General features: G+C 39.1%; 1 protein-coding gene across 1 annotated transcript in view; it reads right to left on the reverse strand.

Moving 5' to 3' along the window:
- Positions 1–12858: 12858 nt before the first annotated feature.
- Positions 12859–23049, reverse strand: part of LOC126278297 (rab3 GTPase-activating protein non-catalytic subunit) — a 192866-nt gene continuing 182675 nt past the window's right edge. The window contains exon 25 of the mRNA XM_049978308.1: positions 12859–14555. Coding sequence (XP_049834265.1) covers positions 14388–14555 — 168 coding nt within the window. The 3' untranslated portion in view covers positions 12859–14387. The remainder of the gene's footprint in view (positions 14556–23049) is intronic.

A 23049-nucleotide genomic window follows, 5' to 3' on the forward strand; every position in this document is an offset into this window, starting at 1 on the left:
ACTGTGCTGTTTGGGGTACTGGGATCCACTCCCTTTACCACGTACTGCTCTGTCCGTTCTTCTCCGGTCCTGTACGTATAATGTTCGATGCCCTTTTCTTTGAGGAAGATAAGTAGATCTTTATATTCAGTGTTAGTTGATACGTACAGTGAGGCCCTATCCCCAGAGTATTTCGTGTGTAGCGTGCAAGGTGAGTGCCTTTCCGCAAATGTTGTGTTGAGGACGCTGAGGTCCACGTAGTTCTGTATTACGACTGGGGGAAAACCAGTCTTCTGTTGTGCGGGCGTAGCTGCGGTTGGTACTTGTGTGGTGTTGCTGACCGCAGGTCGGGTCGTGTCTGTCGTTGTGTTGGTGGTCCTAACCGGAAGTGCAGGTGTTGGTGTAGGTAGCAGCGCCTTTCGGCTACCTTGCGAGTGTGGTTGCTCGCTTGTTTGCGTGGTGTTTTTCTGTTTGCGGCGTGGGCCCTCCACCTGACAGGGCCCAGTGAAGTGTTGTTCTGCGCCCGCATCTGCAGCTGCTGGTTCCGCCGCTGGAGTCAGCTGCCGCAGTGGGACAGTAGTACAAGTCACCAGTTGCAGGTGAATGTAATGTTATGTGCAGTGTACTTGTCCGCGTGGGGGAATCACTGGGGCCGCAGAGGTCGGTTATCAATCGACGCTGGCTCAGCAGCTCCTGCGCTTGCGCAGCGATCTGCCGGTCCTTGTCGGCCAACACATCCTCAACGGCGGCAAGCGGGACGCTGACGTCGACGGGAACAGCCGACTCTCGCGCCTCTTTTGCTGCAGCCTTGCTGCGGGTTTGGGCGGGGGAAAACACCGGCGGAATCTGCCATCTTCGTGTTTACAGAAGCTTTAATTCGTGTGGGTGGGCACGGCAATTATGCTTTTTCTTGAAAGAAAAGGCTATAAGTAGGTCCTACAGAAGAGGAGGGGGGGGGGGGGGGTGTCCTACGGCCTAGCGTGCGCTGTTTGTGCAATGGCGCGGCACCTAAAGGAGGTGCGGAGGAAGAGAAGTGGGGTGGTCCGACGTGAACGGGCCCCTGGCACTGATCAACCCTAACACGGAACGAGATAGTCTCCCTAAGTTTGTAACCGAAGTTACGGGTTACTTTGAGTCAGTGACTCTTACGACGATTGAGCTTCTCCGCGAGCTACGCGGCTTTTCGACGAAAGGGAGCAAGCTCAACCTTCCGCCGATCCACCGAGCGCTTCGAAAGGGAACTCTCTGTATGGCAGAGCGGTCAGCGAGGCTTAAACCCCAATAGCTGCCGTTGCACCGGCTGAGAGCTCCTTCCGCTGCGACGGAAGGAGCGCGTCTGCCAAGCAGCAATAAAGGCTGCAGGCGCTTACGGCGGCAACTAGCGGCATTTTTCGCAACTTCTTAGGCTTTGCACCTGAATGCAAACTGTAGGCGGTTTTTTGGATTCCGAAAACCGGAAAAAAAGTGCACCTCGCATTTGGGCCGCAAAAGCCACTGTTGTATTGTTTTCAATATTTAATATTCCTAACGCTAAATGCGGGTTTTCCCGTAATGCGAATTACGTTAAATCGAATATAAAATTGCATTGCACTTACGGAATAATTTTTAGGACTTGAAATTTCTTCCATTAAATGCGGGATTACGTACGTTAAATGGAGGTCACGCAAAATCGGGTTTATACTGTATGTACATTGTTCCTTTTGCACTGCAGTGGCTTATGTACAACAAACTCCATGAGGGAATAAATATACCGTGACGCACTAGTCAGAGTGCCCAACTCCTTGAAAAGATGTCAACAACACGACAGTATGTGGCCACCACATATTCTTACATTATGTTTTGAGCATTGGAAACTTTCTTTCTAAACCCTTTCAGACCTGGATTTTTTCTGGACGAAGGAAATTCTTTCATTATATGGTAATGCTCTTACGTGATTTTTAATGATTTTAGATGCATGAATTATACAAAAATGTGTACAATTTCCAAAATATAGTTCATTTTATGAACTAAAACAATTAATTATGAAATACTCTCTATTGTAATAAATAACATGATCATTAAATAATTACCGTGCAAAATAAGAATAACAATATTCAATTATATAATGGAATGTAGCAAACCCACCATTCTGGTGGCCATGAGCTGCTACTCACTGCAACATTGACTTGCTGATGTTTTCATAGTGATGCCCAACAGTTGGTAGTGATTTGGCATGATGAAAGGGTTGACCATTCACAAATGTATACCACAGACTTCCAATGGGAAAAAATATTTCTGTTGTAGCTAATACACAGTAAAATTTAACATATACGATTATAACCACAGGGACCGAAAGGGTTAAAAATGCGTTACCCCATAACATTATTCCATGTAACATTACTGAATGAAAGTAAGTTGGCTTACTTATTTGTCTCTCCCCAAGATCTGGAATTTTTCGAAGTGCATATATGGCTGAACTAAACAGTTCCAAAATGTGCTGCTTCTAATTAAATTGTCATCAATACGGACATCTAAGAATTTTGAAGTTTGCACCCTATTTATTATTTCCTCACCATGTGTTATACTTGTCACTGGTGGGGTACTCCTGGATGTGCAGAACTGAATGTGTTGTGTCTTTTTAAAACTGAGGGTAAGATTGTTCACAGAAAAACAGTCAATGATACTTTTAAGAACATTGCTTACCTAAGTCCATTAAATTTTGGACATGCAGTCGTGCAAATAAAATTTCTTCCACTGATATTTCGACCGTTTATCATCCAGCCACCCTCAGAGTGAATTGCAAGACTGACGACAAGGCGCCAAGTACAGTCTTATATGCTCGACCACGGCGGCACTGCACGTGCAGGTCACAGACGCTGGTCGACAGTGAAGAGATACACTTACACACGCACCGCCTGTGGCAAAGGCCTACAGACATTCGATTCACTTACTGATGTATGTTCGGCAGCGGTGACACCATGATGACTTCTCTGCAGTTTAATTACCTCCAAGAGCCAGATTCCATGCTTTGTCCACATTAAACCCAGTATCTCCATGTATTAATTTATTAGCTAATCTAATATCTGTAGCTTCCTTGAAGACAGAATCCCAAATGAAGATGTGGATGTTAAAATCATCACATCACTGTAGTTCATGGAATTCCTAGTATCAATACAATGATCGGCGACAGTTGATTTGCCTGGCTGTGATAAGCATGTGTATCTTTGATCTTTCACACATCTCTCATGAACAGTGCATCTTGTTTGACCTGTGTATGATTTCTCACAATTCCCACAAATAATCTGATAAATACCCACCTTACAAAAAAATAAATCATGCTTTACACTGTTTCCAGAGATGAGTAAAGTGAAAATCCACTCATTTTAAAAATGCTTTTGAAGTATGTAAGCTATTCTTGCAAGTTATCTTTATTGGATATACAGTGTGCGCTATTCACAAAGGTCTTAAGGACACCTAGGGTCTGTAAATGGTGATCACAGCTGCTGGCATGTAGGTAGAGGTTTTTATGCATTGTTTTACGATATACGGCATGTCCTAATGTGCCATCAACTTTACAGCAAATGACAACATCCAAAAAGGGGAAGTAGCTGTCTTTTTCTATTTCTATAGAAAATTTGAGACTAGCGTGGATAGAATTCAAATGCTCAAGAAATCAATGTAATTCATTCATCCCTGTGGCCTTACTAAAAATGTGTCATCCACGTACCTCCAGAAGACTATTGGTTTAAAACTTGCTAAATCCAGAGCCTTTTCCTTGAAGTCTTCCATGAGTAAATTGGCTATTAGAGGAGAGAGGTGGCTTTCCATAGATACTCCATTAACCAGCTCATAAAATTCACCATTAAATTGAAAATACGATGACAAAAGAAAATGTTCAAATAAGGTCGTGATGTTCTTATCAAAATATTGGGTGATAAGAGATAATCCTTCACAGGTACCTTGGTATACAATGATACCACATCAAAACTAATGAGCACATCTGTACTTTTTAACCTGACATTGCTAAGTCTCTGAATAAAATCTATAGAATTATGAATGTGGTGACTACATTTTCTTACCAACAGTTTTAATAAGGAAGCTAAATATTTGGCAGAAAAATATGTAGGTGAACCAATAGTGCTCATCCTTTTCCATCTTGTGAACTTTAGGAAGCCTATAAAATCTCAGTGGTATTGCACCTCACATTTTTAAACTTCTTATGACTTTCTTTACCGAGTGACGTGGCGCAGTAGTAGCACACTGGACTCGCATTCGGGAGGACGACGGTTCAATCCCGCGTCCGGCCATCCTGATTTAGGTTTTCCGTGATTTCCCTAAATCGCTCCAGGCAAATGCTGGGATGGTTCCTTTGAAAGGGCATGGCCAACTTCCTTCCCCATCCTTCCCTAATCCGATGAGACCGATGACGTCGATGTTTGGTCTCTTCCCCCAAAAACAATCCAAACAATCCAATGACTTTCTTTGGTGGTGATGAAGCAATCAAGCAAGGCAGTAGTCATTACTGTCATCTTGTTAGTAGGATCTTTGTTAATCTTATGGTATGTGTGAGAACTGAGTAGAACACATACCTTTTCCTCATAGACTTCCTGTAAGTGGATTCAGCTGAAGAAAACAGACATGAAAGCTGCCGAGAAATTACTAAACATTGGCCACCAAGAAGTAATATTTCCAAGGAAGAGAGATTTGTGATACGTACAAAAGTTGTGTGAGGATACTGACACGGTCATCCTGCATGCTAATATAGGTAATGCTACTGTCCTTTTGCCTCAAGAAGTCTACACACACACACACACACACACACACACACACACACACACACTCTCTCTCTCTCTCTCTCTCTCTCTCTCTCTCTCTCTCTACACAGCTAGCAGAACTACTCAATAGTGGCAGATTTCCAAAACAGTCAGAAAAATTGATAGGACTCTACACTAAAATTAATTAAGGACAAAATATATACTGCCAATCAAATGCCTTCAGAAGTAATGAAGCCTAAGTGCAGGGACCTCAAAAAATTTATTTACAATAAATAAAAATTTAAATGTGAATTCTGGCTCAAAATGCAAAATAAACTAATGGACACTAATTTTACCAGCATAACTGCTTTACTGGTGATGTGTTCAAATTGCTTTACTTTCAGCAAAAAATGTTGGTAAAGTGACCAATTTGCAGTTAGTACTCTACATCTAGCAAAGTTCCATTTAAGAATAAAATTGTTGAAGAATGTGTCTGCAAAATAAGGAGCACAGCTGCGGATGAACAAAGTGGTCTGTAATGATGCTTGAAAGTTTCAGTTTAGTGCTACATAATCTGTCGGAAGGTCTTTACAAGATACACATCAACTCAAGTAAGATTGTCTTCATCCATGAGACCTGGACTCATAGAACAAAGAAACAGGTAGTTTTGTCTGTAGCAGTAAATAGTATGGGCTGCACAGCTATGAATAAACATTATAACAAATGCTACTTACGCCTTATGTACCACTGATACGAAAACATTTCTTTTCGGATTTTTCAATTGTTGAACTGGGTTGAAAAAGACAGATAATTTCAAGAAAGACATAAATTAGAGAAGTATTAGTTGTTCATGTAACACATCCGTAAAAACTGCTGTGCATAGCCACTTCATCAACATTGAAATCATTAGGGATGGAGAACACACTCTGAATGTGTTAAAAATGGGAAAAGGTTCGATCGTACCCTTTCAATGGAACAATGCTAGCACATGCCTGGAGCAATTTAGGGAAAACAGTAAACCTAAATCTGGACGGCCTGACATGAATTTGCACCATTGTCTTCCCAAATGTGAATCTACATTGCACCACCTCACTTGATCCTTTTGAAGGAATCATCTGTCACAACCTTTTCACTAAACACCATTATAATACATTAAATCCCCAATATGTCTCATAAAAGAATAACACTCTTCCCTAACCAAGTAGTAAACATACAATAAAAATTGAAAACAACATATTACTAAATTTAATTGCATTTTTGGCTACATATTACAGTTTCACTCAATTTTGGATCCACTGTATCATTGATTTTTACTTTGCTAATTATACAATAAGACCATTCCTTGTAAAACATTGTGGTGTTCAAATCAAACTTTGGTTTGATGACAGTTTTACCTGTCTTTAGTTAGATATTAACATCACAATTATGCACCACTGCACTTTCAGTCTATCTCAGTAAATAATAAAACCATCAACGATTCTCCACCAAACCAGTGACCCATCTCATATAGTGACAAATAACAAACAAATGATGCAATCACTTTAAGGGAATACCATGTGGGCTGAAGTGTGAATGGGACTTTGGAAGGTGTGCTAGGGTAGTCGGGCAACCGCACAAAGCCATTGTGCCAGCATGGTGTATTGGTTAGTGCATTAGCCTAGGGCTTGGGAGATATTGGTTTGAATCACAGCCGTTGTACAAATTTTTATTTGTCACATCAGTCTGCATATTTATATCATAAATGTTCAAGACTTGAGAAGGTCTCTGGAACTGTCGAGTTTCATTTGAATCCCATATAAGGTAGGCAGTAATATGTACTTTAAACTACAAAGATGAAATCTTCTTATGGTTCTGCTCATACAGCCTATCGCCAAATGAAAGTGTTAACTAAAATTCATATATTGCAGCTATTGAAAATCACTGCAAACTGCCTCTGCAGGCATAATCATAAGTCTCCAGCAGAAATGCAACATTTTTGAGAAATAAAACATGCACGCGCACGCGCACCGCGCGCGCGCGCACACGCACACGCACACATAATTTATCAATATCCTAAAAACAGTGCATAATGAAACAAAGGAAAATCCAGGATGGAATAATGACAGTATTATGAATAGGACAGATTGCTACTCATAGTATAGTGGAGATGCTGAGCCACTGATAGGCACCCCTCCAAAAACACTGTCAAACAAATAAGCTTTTGGCTGAAAAGGCCTTCATCGGAATTAGACAACATACACATGCACACTCATGCAAACGCAGCTCACACACACATGACCAGAGCTTCTGGTTGCGAGGCCAGACTGTGAACAGCGGTGCATGATGGGAGAAGGTGGTGGTGGTGGTTAGTGTTTAACGTCCCGTCGACAACGAGGTCATTAGAGACGGAACCATCTCGGCATCTGCCTGAAACGATTTAGGGAAATCACGGAAAACCTAAATCAGGATGTCCTGAGACGGGACTGAACCATCGTCCTCCCGAATGCCAGTCCAGTGTGCTAACCACTGCGCCACCACGCTCGGTGATGGGAGAAGCAATCTGGGTGAGAGGGGTAAGGAGGAGGCTGGTGCAGGGAGATGGAGAGGTAGCAGTGTAGGGGTGGGATATGGTAAAGTGCTGCTAGTGGGATCACGCAGAGACAAGGTGGAGAGGGGGTAGGGCAGCTAGGTAGCTAGGTGCAGTTTGGGAGGATAGATGGACGGTGGTGGGAGGGGGCAGTGGCAGCAGAAAAGGAGAGAAGTAAAATGATTGTGGGTGCATTGGTGGACTAGAGGGATGTGTAATGCTGGAATGGGAACAGGGAAGGGGACAGGTGGGTAAAGGACAATGGCTAATGAAGGTTGAGGCCAGGTAACTCTCCCGGCCTCCACCCTTCCTGTTTCCATTCAGTTCTACACAGCCCTCTATGCCACCAATACACCCCCAACTGTTTTACTTCTCTCCTCTTCCACTGCCTCTCCTCCTTTTTAACCTCCTGACTGCACCTAGCTGTCCTATCTACCATCTCTCCTCCTTGTCCCTGCATGCCAGCAGCACTTTACCATCCCGAACTCCTATTCTGCCACCTCTCCCTCTCCCTGCATCATCATCTTTAGCCCCACCACCCAGACTACTACTCCTGTCATGCGCTGCTGCCTGCAATCTGGCCTCAGCAACCAGAGACTGTGGTCATGTGCATATGAGTTGTGTTTTCATTTGTGTGTGTTCTTTAATTCTGATGATTGCCTTTTGGCCAAAATCTTATTGTTTGATAATCTTTCCTTTGTGCCTATCAGTGGCTCAGCATTTCTGCTGTCTGGTGAGTAGTAATCTATTCTTCTTTTTAATGAAACAAACATATTTAACTGTCATCTATATCTTCTTAGCTCTAAAAATACTTCAAGTCTTGATAAGACGTACTGATGTTTGATAACACAATAGATAGGTTCCTCCATGCAATATGCAAGTGATCCTATACATTCTGTACATATCGTTTCTTTAGATATCTTGGAGCTCTTCAACTTTGTAGCCACATTTGTCTGACATATTCCTATAAACATATTTCTTTCTTTCTTTTGCCCATTTCATTAGTGACTAGTGTGAAATATGATTTATTTGATGCAACATATAATAGTTAATTACATAACATAACTGCAAACCACAAAGAACATCTACATATCATTCATCTGTATGGAGCTCAGAGACAACACAAACAATCAAAGAGTCCACACTGCAGATAAAACATAACAGATGAATTTACTGTCTACATCAGCCCCCCCCCCCCCCCCCCCCACCACCACCAAGTGTCAACAATATTTGGGTTTGAAGCATGCACAGCGCCCAAAATGAGCTATGACTAAAAGTTTACTCAGAGAGACAAGTGTAATGCCAGACTTGCAGTTTCTCTTCCAAAGGGACTTCTTCACAATTACATTTTGGTAAAGATCTCATCCACTCATTCCACTCCTCATGTGTTTAGTTCCCATTATATGAAACTGGTGAATAAGTGTGGTAGATTGTTCATGATTTCCTCAGAGTGGTATGGGCAATGAAACCACTTCCCTTGCAAATAGTATTATCTCTGGAATATTTTCAATTGTATAACAACTCACTCTGCTGGGTTCCCTCGAGGAATGAACTTAGAACTAAGTATGTGTCAAGTCCCTGAAACCATCAAAAACTGCATCATTGGTTACAACTAAATTGACATTCCTTATCTGGTAACATTACTTTAGTTTCCCACTGTTTATAAAGTGTGTTCCACAAACCCATTTTACAAGCATGGCACTGATTATATTCTTCAGATTCATGTGAAAGGCATCATAAGTACAAGGTAGTGGTGCCTTACTTCACCTGGTCATTTTGATCCAGCAACACAAATGTTGCAAACTACTATTTGAAGTAATTAAGGGAGTACAATATGAGTGTAGTTATTCCTTTTTGCATTTATTGTTAGCTCTGTTTTTTGGCATAGCAAACAACATACTAAAACGTTTTGCACCCTCTTCCATATGTTTTGGAAGTAGTATTTTTTTTTTTTTTTTTTTTTTGCGCACTTAATGACACCAAAGAGTCCACATTAAAAATGTATATGCCAAAGCAATTTATTATTAGCCTCCTGTGGTATGCATATGGACCCCTTACTTAGGCCTAATCATGTAAAATTATACAGCCTGGTTGATAATGTAACATGCTGTGAGCTTGTTGTCTGGCTAATTTTTCAGTTATTTCTTCACCAGAAACCACACATTATCCTTGTCTTGCATCTGAATTACTTTTCTTCACCTATCTAGAAAGTGCTTATGGTATATATTATCCTTCAACATGACCTTTACCTGTGCATTTGAGTTGATTTGCTGTAAGATAATACTTTTGAAAACCTTCTGCTAAACAATGTGATGCAATGGATTTAAATTTGCTAACGTTAATGAACGTTAAAAGATAATGGATGTTCACTCTGCTCTTCTTGCTGTTTCCTGTAGGATAAATAACTGACTAAGGGTGAAGCTAAACACTGTTGGTTCTACTGACTCATGAGGCCCCATGTGCATCAGCATTAATAAAAATTTAATATACCAAGAAAAGCACAGTTCATTGGCTTCCGTATGTGTGGTTGGAATTCAAAACGTTGGCTATGTCACTGTCCTGGGTTTGTCACCTTAACCCCAAATGAAATCAGTCAATTTGTGGGGATATCGTTCACTTCTCACAACATTTTTATCTTTTCATACACTTGGTTTACTGCAGAAAAATAAAGTATTACTTTTCACTAGATACAATAATTTATTATTGAAATAATGTCTGCGAGGAATTATTTAGGCCGACCAGTATCATGCATTCGTTTGTACTTTGATAATCCACAAAAAGTATTTAAAATTGCTTCAGCATAATTCTAGTTGAAATTTCTTATTTGAAAACTAATGATATTTTACATGCAGATCACAATTAAAGTTAACTGCAGGACAGTTTTTAAAAGTTAAGACTAAGTTGCCTATTCCAAAATAATTCAGAGTCCTCACATTGCTTTCATGTGGACTTCATGATTTTGTTACAAATAGTGCTTTTGTTCACATGGACACTATTTTGCATCATTATATCATCAATAATAACCAAACAATTAATCTAATTACAGTCATAAGTCTGTAATTAAATATACTTACTAATGGTGCAGTTACTTTCACTATTTCATGTTTTATTCATGAGTAAATTCACTTTTTCATGTGCAGATTATACATTTAATATTTATACGACTGACAAAAAAATCTACCATAACAAATCAATAGTACTAATTGAGACCTATCCATTGACACTATGTTTGTATGAATCACTTCAGGTGTTATGTTATATTATGTTATGTTATGTTAACCGGGGACCAAGAAACGATGGAGAGGCTCCATCCCCACCTCAGACACAGTGGCCCGCAACCACACGATGACTACTGCAGTCCACTTCACTCCTCTGCCGCCCTACACCAAACCCAAGGATATTGTGCAGTTTGGCCCCCAGGGGACCCCCCAGGGAACGTCTCACACCGGATACGTGGAGAACTTGGTTGCGCAGCAATCGCCAACATGGTGTAGCTGAGGCGGAATAAGGGAACCAGCCTGCATTCGCCAAGGCAGATGGAAAACCTCCTAAAAACCATCCACAGGCTGGCCGGCTCACCAAACCTCTACACTAATCTGCAAGGTGGATTCCTGCCAGGGACCAGCGCTCCTTCCTGCCTGGAACTTAAGGTGTTAGTCAGCTATTAATTTTTAAAGATCATTTTAAATCTAAAACATTTACCATTAAATAACTTGAAAACTACAATTGTAACAAACCACGTTGGCTGAATTTACTGAATAAAGAAAATATTAAATAAATACTAAATAGCGTAGCCTCCCCCACAGCTTTCAAAAACATGCTCACTTGGCTGTCACAACACTCACCGACTTTGTGGCTAGCATCACAACAGAATGCAAGCGCACAGCCGCACCTGTTGTTAAAGTTTTTTTAGCCTTTTCTTAGATATAAAGTCTCAATGCCCCGAATTGCTACTTGGGAGGGAAGCCAATGTTACAATAGCTGTCCAGGAATAAAGAGATTTGCACATGATAGACTAGCATGGACAGCTGGATGAAACCAATCACTGGGCTGAAAACAACAACAACATTTGGAATATTAAGAGAGAAGATTAATACTCTTTATTGAGACACAATAAGAATGCTACTTTTCTGGAACAGTTGGTAACTGGATATGAGAAGTGAATCATGCACTACAATGTCTGGAAAGAATAAATCATGGCACGACACATGGCAGCCACCACTATCATTGTCCGAAGTGAATCATTTGCTCCTCAGAGCCTTTTTAAGGGGTCCAAAAATGGCGTAATCACAGGGAGAGAGGTCCAGACTGTGTGGAGGGTGGCTGTGAACCTCCCATTTGAATTTCTGCAGGAGTTTCATGACTGTGTTGGCTGTACGAGGCTTTGCATTGTTGTGGAGCAGAATGACCCCACGGGTGAGATTTCCAGGTTGTTTTGATTTGATTGCTTGGCGAAGGCTGATCAAGGTTTGCTAGTAAAGCTGGGCATTCACTGTTGGCCCCTGCTGCAAGAAGTGAATCAGAAGGGTGCCATCTTGGTCAAAGAAGAATGTCAGCATAACTTTTCCTGCACTCGTGTGGATGGCGACGTCCAGATGTACATGCAGAACTGGTTAACATCACAGCCCCAGAAATTTTACGAGGCAGCCATTCACTGCCTTGTGTCACAGTGGGACACGTGTCTCAACAGCCAGGCTCAATACTTATAACATACAGGTACTGGTTTCTGTAATTATACCTCCGGCTCGTTTCTTTTTGAATGCCCCTTATATATGCTACAGAAGTTAACATGTACCCCATGACAAAGAATTTCCTTTGCTTAAACCTCCAGAAACTGGTTTCTGTAATTATGCATCGGCTCATTTCTTTTTGAATACTCCTTATATTGTAGTGTAGAACTGTTAAAGTTTTTTCTGCATGGAGAACTACTAGTTACCAGCATGGTCTTTGGATTCCCAACAAATAATTGGTATATAAAATATAAATGGTATTCAATAATAAAAATATAAATGGTATTCAACAGTCTTTTCCACACATCTATACAATTAGTGTTATTTCATGAAACATATGCAGGTTCTTAGTCTTGCAGCCAAAATACAGTAAATATGGTTTTCTATTGCATAGACAGCATTGAAGGGCACTAACTTGCAGAAAATGTCACTTCACCACAAGTGTAACAGAAGTTATTGCATTATTTCCACATTTATGAACCACTGTTGTATGTCTATCACTTGTGAATTGACATTTCTCATGAGAACACTTTGAAGAGCAATCACTTTCTAATGTAAGAACTGAAAACCCTTACCGGGCTATAATCTTTCTGATCATGTCTTGAACACCTGAGCAGATAATGGGCCTGACCACATATGCTGTGAAAATTACATGCTTGAATAATGCTGGGAACTGCTCCACTTTGGAGCCCAATATTTCGTATGTTTCAAATTCAATAGCTCCAAATTCACATGGTTTAGCTCACTTCGCTTCCCTAACAATTTTTGTGTTGAACAATGTATCTTAGTCTATAGGGATATATTATACAGCTGAAGTCATTACACTTTTGTATTGTTAAAAAAAAAACAATTTAAATAAAAAATTTATTTTCAAAATGTACAATTATCAGACACAACATATCTGGTCAAATATCTTACCTTATGTACACAGTTGACCACATTTTTCATCACATGCCATTGATGCTACTCTTACATATTTTATTTACATAAATTACACATAAAACTCAATAAATTAGAAAATTTACATACATAAAAATAATTACTGCAAAATATTAGGAGCCACATGTAACAGTAAACACTGTGGCACTGCCATATTGTGCTATTTTTCCCCAGACAAAATAAATTATGCTTATCTTTGTACAAAATAAGATTACTATACCTTTCAATTTCTTTCAGTAAAAATTCAGTAGGCATGAGCATTTGAATTCATTACCCAAGCTGCTCTGGCATAACTGATTTCAAATACTTAGAATTAAGCAAGTTTTATTGTTGGTTACAGTGCTTTTCATACACTGGTTCGCCAATTCAGCACTTAAGTGAATGTGTCATCAAGGAAAGAAAACAATCACACGTTTCTGACAAACTCAGAGAATGAGACTTGACAGATACATTACATAAAACACACAGAATTTCAGTTACATATTCTATACTGCAAATACTGTCCATTTATAACTCTTTTCCATGGTGTTAGCCAAAAAGGAACATATCCGTGCACCAAGGTGAAAAATTGCATATACCATGTAAAACATAAAAAGAGATTTTTTTTCCACCAGTATTTGTCATTAATTTCACTGTGGTCTCCAATAAATAATGCAACAATATAAGGCTGACGAACAGATACAGATCAAATTAAAATTTTAAAAATATTAATAAAAATGACTGACTAAAGTCATTGTGGTGATTTTAGATAGATAAAATCATCTTTTCCAAAATACAATACATAGTATAATAACAGATGTAACAGCTCAAGGCTGAAGGCAAATATTAATATCGATTTGGCACGAAGACATTGCATGGCATAGAGGAGTTTTCCAACAAACAGAATAAAAAAGGGACAGATATCACCATCATATTTTTTTGTGACGTTACCTGTAGGTTTCTTTTAATTCTTTGTAAAGAAACAGTGTATGTAAATTTAACACATATGTAAAGAGACCTACACTTTGGCTTACAGGGAGGTGGAGTAGTGTAAGTACAAGATGGTGGGTGGGGAGGGAGAGAGGGAGAGAAAGAGAGAATAGTATCAATTACTGCTTAATAATACATTCTATAGTCAAATGATAAAAATGCTAAAGGAATGCGACAATTGATTTTTGGATATTTGTCTTTACAGTGATTGTTGTTTAACTATCTCTTCTATGGAATATGGACGAAGACAGAGGAAATAACAAAAACCATCAAAGTTATCCATAAGTAAATGAGTGGGTTTGAGATACAAGAAGTCAGATGCTTGAAGAGATACAATGCTAACTAAGATCAGTATGAAGTGACAAGAAGTGTGATGGAAAATATAAGACTAACTATAAATATAAAATGCACTAGTCTCATTAACATGGCATTGGCTGTTACAATTATTCCTATGTTCTGTAAGTATTACTGTCACGAGGTGAGGTCCACGTCATCTGAGAGGTCATGTATAGCGTCCACCATGTGGAGAGCTAACTGGTACTCAGGATGATCATCTGACATATGTTGAACTGCCTGTGCCAACAGCTGTGATGTATCCCTCACTGAGCACATTGCCACTGAGCGGAGTGAAAGTCCATTCTGGAAAAAAAAAAAGAAAAAAAAAGTACAGCCAAATAATATAGTACACAAACATTACACTCATAAGCAGGTAATGGATTAGAAACTAGAGAAACCAAATGTTGAGTATACATGGCCATGGGTGATGCTCTATCTTCTTTCAAGAGTTTAAATTTAACAAAAACTTTATGGGCTGCAGCTTCATGTCATTACAACATTTGTAAATCAAAATAAAGTGAGCCTTGTTTATAAACCAATTTAACTCAGAGTCTTCTACAGTGTAGCTAATAAGAGAGTTGAATGAAAAGTTCGTGGGGGAATGGCTGTATGATTTGACAAGACAATCAGGCCTTTCACCATAAAAAAACTGGAAAAACTGAAAAAGCAGAAAGTTATATGATGAAGCATTCCATCATATGTTTTTTCAATGTGCCCTATAGCCCTATGCCACAGCTGCCTACTAGCACAAGTATCTCAGTAATGAATCTGTGGTATATCTTCACGCTTTTCCAGTTTTGGGAGAACTGGAAATCGACCTAATAGTCTCATGAATAAATGCTAGTGACACACTCCACAAGCACCATCAGATCAAAAACTTTTCCTCAACTTTCACCTTTTCAGTGTTGACAAAGAGATCATATCATTCTCAAAATACACAAATAAAATGTAACTTTCATTTGAGGGATGACAAACATAGGTTCAAACCATTCCATCGATGATTTGGAGGCAGTACGGCTTTTGTTAACTTGTTCAATCTCTTATTTTGTAATAATTTTTATTGCATAACAAAGAAGGGTGGGAAATGCAAACACTTTGCTGTAAGGGCAGACTGGTGTGACTGATGCAGTTTGTTTCACATCTTGTTCGTATTTATTAAGGATATCTTGATGTACACCATGAGCTGCTGTTCAAAAGTTATTATTTGCCAAGCCAGTGTTTGGGTAAACAGCCCATCTTCAGTGATGTCACTTTCGTAGTCAGCAAAAACTGGTAATACCTGTGTGCTAAAAGAAATGTCTATGTAACATGCATCAATCAGCTACAAGTGAGCGGTTGCCTTTTTCCATTCTTGTTTATTATTTTCACCCCACAACTTCCATTAGTGTAAGATTTATTACATTTTATGTACTACACAACTATCTGCTAAAGTGCACTATTAATAATGTAGCAGCAAAGATCTAATGTATCCAAAATTTCTGCCATGTTACTTCTTTTTCTATTAAGTGCCCCCCCCCCCCCCCCCCCATTTTTTTTTTTTTTTTTTTTTTTTTTTTTACATACAACTAAAAGCAAAGTAAATGGCATGGCATCAAACCTACATGATTGTTGTTGTTAGTGCCTATGCTCTGAATTGTTGCTCGAATCTATGAGTTTAACAACGGATTAGGTACACTAGTTTTAGTCCTTTGTAAATAGAGACCTGTTAATATTTGAAAATTTATCTCATAAAGGGAGGTTCAAAACTCTCCTACGATATCAACATCAATGTGGTTATTGTCTCTTTCACTACAAGATTTTGAGGTGGTACTCTTGGAAACAAAGGCTATGAGCAGTCATCTTAGTCCTGCTGTGGCCAACTTGTTTATGGAGACTTTCGAACAATGAGCATTGCAGACTGACAGTAGGAGACCAGCCAGATGGTATCACTATGTTGATGACATGTTCATAATATGGACACATGGAGCAGAGGAGTTGGATGCCTTCATGACATATCTAAACAGCATTAATCCAAAAATCCAATTTAGTATGTAGACGGAGAGTAATGGGCAACTGAATTTCCTGGACATGTCAGTGATTAAACGACGGGACAGAATGTTGGGCCGTAAGATATATAGAAAGGCTACACATACTGATCGTTATCTGCATAAAGATTCACACCACCGTACAAGACAAAAAAAGAGTTGCAATAAAAACCTTGGTAGACAGGGTGAACAAAATTTGTGAATCTGTTCATTTAAAAGAGCAGATTAAACATCTACGGTCATCTTTCGTGAAGAACGGGTATTATAGCAAGGATATAGATTGAGCACTTCGCTCTAGGCAGAGAATCAGGAACTATGACGAACAACAATCGCCCAATGACAAGGTTTTTCTTCTGTTCATTAGTAAGGTCACAGATCCCATTGGGAAAGTGTTGAGCAAGTATGGGGTGGAAACTATTTTTAGGCCTACCAGGAAAATAAAACAATATTTAAGATTGGCAATAAACATGGGGCTGATGTTGACAGTGATCACTACCTTATTGCTGCAAATTTTTGACTAAAAATCATGGCTACAAACAGAAAGTTCGAACAACGGAACAAAAAATATGATGTGGGAAAACTTAGAATGACAGCAAAACAAGAAGCTTTCTGCATTGAGCAAAGGAACTGCTATGAACCACTCCAAAAACCACAGGAAAATTATGAAAATAGTGTTGTTGATACATGGACTGAGATTAAGGACATCTATTGCACTGTGAGCAAACAGGTCCTTGGCTTTAAAAACCATCTGAAGAAAGATTGGATGCCTGAGCGTACGTGGAATTTGACCAGCTGTACGAAGAAGATTAAGGCAAAATTAAATATGAGTAAAACAAGACAGCAGAAAACTCGAATGCAGGGTGAGTATGCAGCTACTGACTCTCCAACAAAGGGGACTGTGAGGAATGATAAGAGAAAGTGGATGGATGAGCAAGCTCTGCGAGCAAAGACAGCTGCAGCAAGGGCTTATGCAAAAGAACTGTATCACATCACCATAATGTTGTCCAAAAAAGGTTTCAGGAAGAACAGACCTGTGAAAAGCAAGGAGGTTCAACTGTTGATGGCAGAAGAAGACCAACTTAGAAGATGGAGAGAACATTTTTCTGAAGTCCTCAACAGAGAGCAATCTGAAGAGATGGAGAGGCAATGGCATTTTCCAGATGCTAGTGACAGATAAAGAACAGGAAGGCCCCAGGAATGAATAATAGTGCACCTGAGGTGCTAAAAGCACACATTGGCACGACCATAAATCTACTGCATCCATTGTTTGAGAAGATAGGGTCAGAAGAGAAAATATCAAAGGATTGGGAAGAAGGGCTGATTATCAAGTTGCCAAAGAAAGGGGATACTACCAACTGTAATATCTGGCGAGGCATCACCCTCCTATCTGTATCAAGTAAAATACTCTGTAGATTGATGCTAAATCGTATCAAGGTCTGAGACCTGAGACTGAGAAAAGAGCAAACTGGGTTTAGAGTGCATAGAAGTGGTGTCAATCTCATCAACACACTGCATATAATATTTGAGCAGAGTACAGAATGACAGAACGCACTCTACCTAACATTTATTGGTTTTGAAAAGGCATATGATTATGATGATGATGATGATGATGATGATGATGATGTTTGGTTTGTGGGGTGCTCAACTGCATGGTCATCAATGCCTGTGCAAATTCCCAACCTTTGCTCAGTCCAATCTCACCACTTTCATGAATGATGATGAAATGATGAGAACAACAGTCATCTGGAGGCAGGTGAAAATCCCTGACCCTGCTGGGAAAAGGCATTTGACTCTCTTAATAGTAGAGTTATATGGCATACTTTGGAAGAATATAGAATACCATCAAAGGTAATAAATATTATTAAAGCCATGTGTGATGGATATGAATGTAGGGTGCTACAGAATGGGAAACTTACTGAATCTATCCAAACAAATGCTGGGTTGAGGCAAGGATGTATTCTGTCACCTACCTTGTTTTTGTTGGTACTGGACAGCATAATTAAAAGAGGAGTTGATGGTAGGAGATGATGTATTCAGTGAGGAATGCAAGACAGGCTTGAGGACCTTGACTTTGCTGACGATATCTGTCTACTCTCGCAAATATTATGTGACATGGAAGAAAAGCTGGAAAGACTGAAAGAGGAAGCAGAAATTGCAGGACTTAAAATAAATGTTCAGAAAACTAAGGAAATGAAAATGCGATCTGAAAAACAAGTGAAGCTAACAGTGTATGGAAAGGAATTGGAACAAGTAGACTCCTTTGTATATCTAGGAAGTACCGTCTGTAAAGATGTAGGGAATGAGGAGGATGTAAAGAGTTGGACACGGAAGGCAAATGGAAGCTTTGTACAACTATACCCTGTCTGGCATAATAAGAACATTTCGAGATGAACCAAGCTGCATTTGTTCAGTATCAATGTGAAGTCAGTCCTCCTGAATAGTTGCAAAACATGGAAGGTAATAAACAGATTGTAAACCAGGTGCAAGTATTCATAAACCAGTGTCTTAAGCAGGTTGCCAGATGTTATATAAAATGACGAATAGTGGGAGACGACAAACCAGCAACCAATCTGTGAACAAATGAAGGAAAGAAAATGGAGGTGGATTGGTCACACAATACGCAAACAACAAGGAGCTGTTGAAAAGGCAGCACTGGATTGGAACCCACAAGGCACACATAGATGTGGCCGCCCGAAAAAGACATGAACATGGAGTGAAGTGAAATGTTTGGCTGCCAACAGAACCAAATGGAAGGTCTTTACTGCTACCCTATTATCCCACAGGAACAACAGGAAATAAGTCAATTAAGATCAGCAAAAGATGCTCGACACCCTTTGGCAATACCATGGGTATATAAAATTCCTTGCAGTTGTGGACCGGTTTAGATCGGTACCACAAAGAGAAGTGTGAACAACTGTCTTGTTAAACATAAGAGGAATTGCCACCTGGGCCACATGGATAAATCAGCAGTAGCAGAACATGTTTACCAGGGAGGTAATCATGAAATAAAATTCAGTGAGACTGTGAGGAAGCAAGCTGGGATGATTTCAATTCCCCTCTTGCTTTGCCATCTGCCTCCTTGAATGCATTTTTTTCAATTTTTAACTAATTATCATTAACGTGCATGAATATAATCTGCATTTTCATAAAACGAAAAAGTCTGGCCCTTAATATTAAAGAATGTAACACCAGATCTAATCTTGTGGTTAATTTTATGTACGTAATTGATTTTCTAACTTATTTTGACTATTCCTAGTTAGTATCTTTTGTTATAGGGTCAAATCAGTAACTGTTTCGTAACTTAAAGTCTACTGTTGATGTATAAACAAATATAAATTCTGTACTAATTATAAACATTTGGGAGACAAAACAATAGCATTCTCAAAGGATCTATTTGGCTCTGTTCGAAAACATGTTAGCAAAACCAGTCCTTCATTAATTCCAAAGTAATTAACAGTTTTGTCAAAAGTATTGTTTATGTAACTATATTTGTTAATTTCACGATTTAAACAAATAATTCGGTTTAACTCTTTTAGTAGAAGAAACTGTTGAAAAGAATCAATTTTTCGATATATTCAGTTAATTTAATGAGTTAAGATTTAATAGTAACTTCTGCAAATTTAACTTTAAACAATGCGTAGTTTCAGGGCGTATTATTGTAAAGTTTCAGACGAGGAACCTGTGTTGCTACGAAAGACAATAATGTATAAACTTCATAGTGAAATAAGTGTTATACCAATAGGGCGTGTGTTAAAGCAATAACAGCGACTGTTCAATTTAATTGAAGAACTGTGAACTATGTGGTTATGTTTTTACTGCTCATAGGTGTTCAACAAAAAACTATTGTAGCAGTATGTGGAGGTTTGCCTGCAAGCTATTAATGAGGCTTATGGAAAGATTAAACAATAGTGCACTGGTCGTACATATATAACAGTGTATTATTGGAGAGGGAGGGGGTGCAAAGTGAAAGTAAAAGACTGTAAACTGCAACTGAGCGTCTGTCGGCTACATTATTTACTGTAGTCAGTGTCCAAATTACAAACCCCATTTTTCAGCCAGCGTAGCTACGCAGTACATCGACACCGAGGACAACAACCGAAATAAATATAGCAGGTAGAACTACTACTAGACAAGCATCATATCTAAAACCTCGCATTATTATGCACACATGTATAGAGAGGTTATCGAGACTGATAAACACTGTAATAATTTTAACAGGAAAGATGAAGGTATTAAACTGGATAAAATTTGGATGTCGAGACAGTTGGTATTACCAGAGACAGTGTCACAGACGACACCTTGTGATGGACAGCGGCGCCCTCTGCACTACCTATATAAACAGCGCTTCCTTGAGTTCTCTTTGCAGTTTGCCACTTTATCTCGGAGAATGTCTCCCGTAGTTGAAGACGAAACGTGAGAGGAAAGTTTTAAACATCGACCACAGCCTATCAGCTTATAAGTTTTAAGTGAATGGATTCAGTAGTTCAGGGGAATCTGAGTAACTGGATAGGATTCTAGGCAATGATTAGTGGCATGAAGAAGATGATGCTTTGAGAGTTGACACCACACAAGATAAAGGATTTTTTAATTTCTGCGTAAGTTTGGGATGGGACCTCTTGTTTTAGTTCACAAGTTCAAATATCAGAAAACACATCAATCTGCTTGTTCTTTACCTGATAATGACAGAGAAAACAGATACACAAACTTAAGTAATGAGTCAGTATATTGCTTGGTTAGGGTTCCCATTCATCCTGATTTTTCCCAGACAGTCCTTATTTTTAACAAAACTCTCTTTGGGAACAGCAAAATGTTTCAGATTTTTGTTTTGCATTGTATGACTTTTTTTCTTTCTAAATTGTTCTGATACAATACTTCACTTTGTATGCTGACATTATACTTCATTCATACAAAAAATTAAACTAAATTGGTTCTCAAGTTCGATACAATATATTGCTTCTTCTGGAAAATTGATGGTACTGTGATTTTGAAAATAACTGCATAAATTCTAACTTCAGTGTGTTGTACTGTTGTATGGTAGCGCAATGTTTCCAGTGGTTGCAGCAGTGACTTTGATAAACTTTATCCTCGCATTACCTGGGTTAAGAATGGGATACTGCAAGTGGAAACTAAACAGAAAGATCTCCCAGAATCCTCGTTTACTAAAGAACAGTGTGATAAATGCTGAGTGGGCAGTTTGTGCTGTGAAATATAGCACTGGACATGGAAGCATTTTGGGTTACCTGTTGAAATAAAGGAAATGATAACTACTTATCAGTGAAGGTAGTTTCAGACATGAAAAAGCAACTTTCAGCATAAGAAGCCACATTTGTATACCACACAGTGATGCACAACCAGAGTTTCAAGTCTACAGACTGCACCACCAACACAATTAAATTACTGTCCATTAGAAGTTTCCGACCTTGCAGACAATTGTGCTGTTTACTATGGGAGAAATAACTGAAAGAATAACAGTTTAATTTAGTAATGGTAGATTCTTCCAGCCACACAGACTTCAAGCTCACTCCTTAGTGGTAAGGTATCACCATCCCAATAAAGTCATTGCACTAGATGAATATATTCTGCTGTAGATGTAATACTGCTGTTAACCTCTCATCAGCAAACTGGTAGGATTATGTGAAAAATAAATTATTATTAAATCTGTACTGATTATAATTCTATTCTGTTTTGATTTTTACTCATCTTTCAACACATTTTGTGTGTAGCTTTGTAAACAATATGTCTGTGTGGTATTTCAAAAAGTATTCATTTGATAAAACGTAATATGGGACTAGTATGCATGACACATGTAGTACGACAACTCAGGGAGCAGTTTGATTCATATTGGGTGAAATGACACATTTCTCTCTTGTATTGGAGACGAGTACTGTCTGGAGGAACACATATTTTCCTGATTGAAATTACTCACAATGTCGATTCAGATTTCCATCTTGTAGAATATATACTTCACCCTGAGTAACACTGTGATAATCACCATGTGCAATCCAATAATACCAAGAACATTTGCCCATTCAACACTATTAAATTGGCTACAAGCTTGTTGCTTTTATCTTATGTCTTGCCAATATATTATGTTGCCTTTTATGAAATTATTTTCTGTATTTATTCATTATCAGCAAATATGGAAAAAAAAGAGAAGAGAGAGAGAGAGAGAGAGAGAGAGAGAGAGAGAGAGAGAGAGAGAGAGAGAGAGAGAGAGAATGTGTGTGTGTGACGTACATGAATTTCATTTGTAATTATTTATGAAAAGGATAGTTGCTACTCACCAAATAACAAGAGATGCTGAGTAACAAATAGGCACAACAAAATGACTCAGGAACTGGGCTTTCAGCCAACAAGGCCTTCATCAAAGATATAACATACACAAACACACTCTAGCCACAACTCACACACACCTGACTTTAGTCTCTGGCTGCTGAGGCCACACTGCAAGCAACAGTACATAAAGGGAGATGCAATCAGGCGGTGGGGGTAAAGAGGAGGCTGTGATAGGGAGGGGAAGGGATAGCAGGGTAGGGATGGAGGACTACTTCACAGCATGTGTCATTTGGATCTTTTCCAACACTACCAACTTTTCTGAAATAAATGTGCAGGTGGTAACTCTCCCTGCAATATATTCTATGTCCCTGTAACCGTCCTGGCCTCAACATTTATCAGTCTTCATCACTACCCTCTAGCCCCTTCCCCATTTCCATTCCAGCACTACACAGTCCTCTAGTCCACCAATGCACCCCCAGTCCTTTTACCTCTCTCCT

This window comes from Schistocerca gregaria, chromosome 6 (genome assembly GCF_023897955.1).
Source record: "Schistocerca gregaria isolate iqSchGreg1 chromosome 6, iqSchGreg1.2, whole genome shotgun sequence".
In the NCBI taxonomy this organism is placed as follows: Eukaryota; Metazoa; Arthropoda; class Insecta; order Orthoptera; family Acrididae; genus Schistocerca; species Schistocerca gregaria.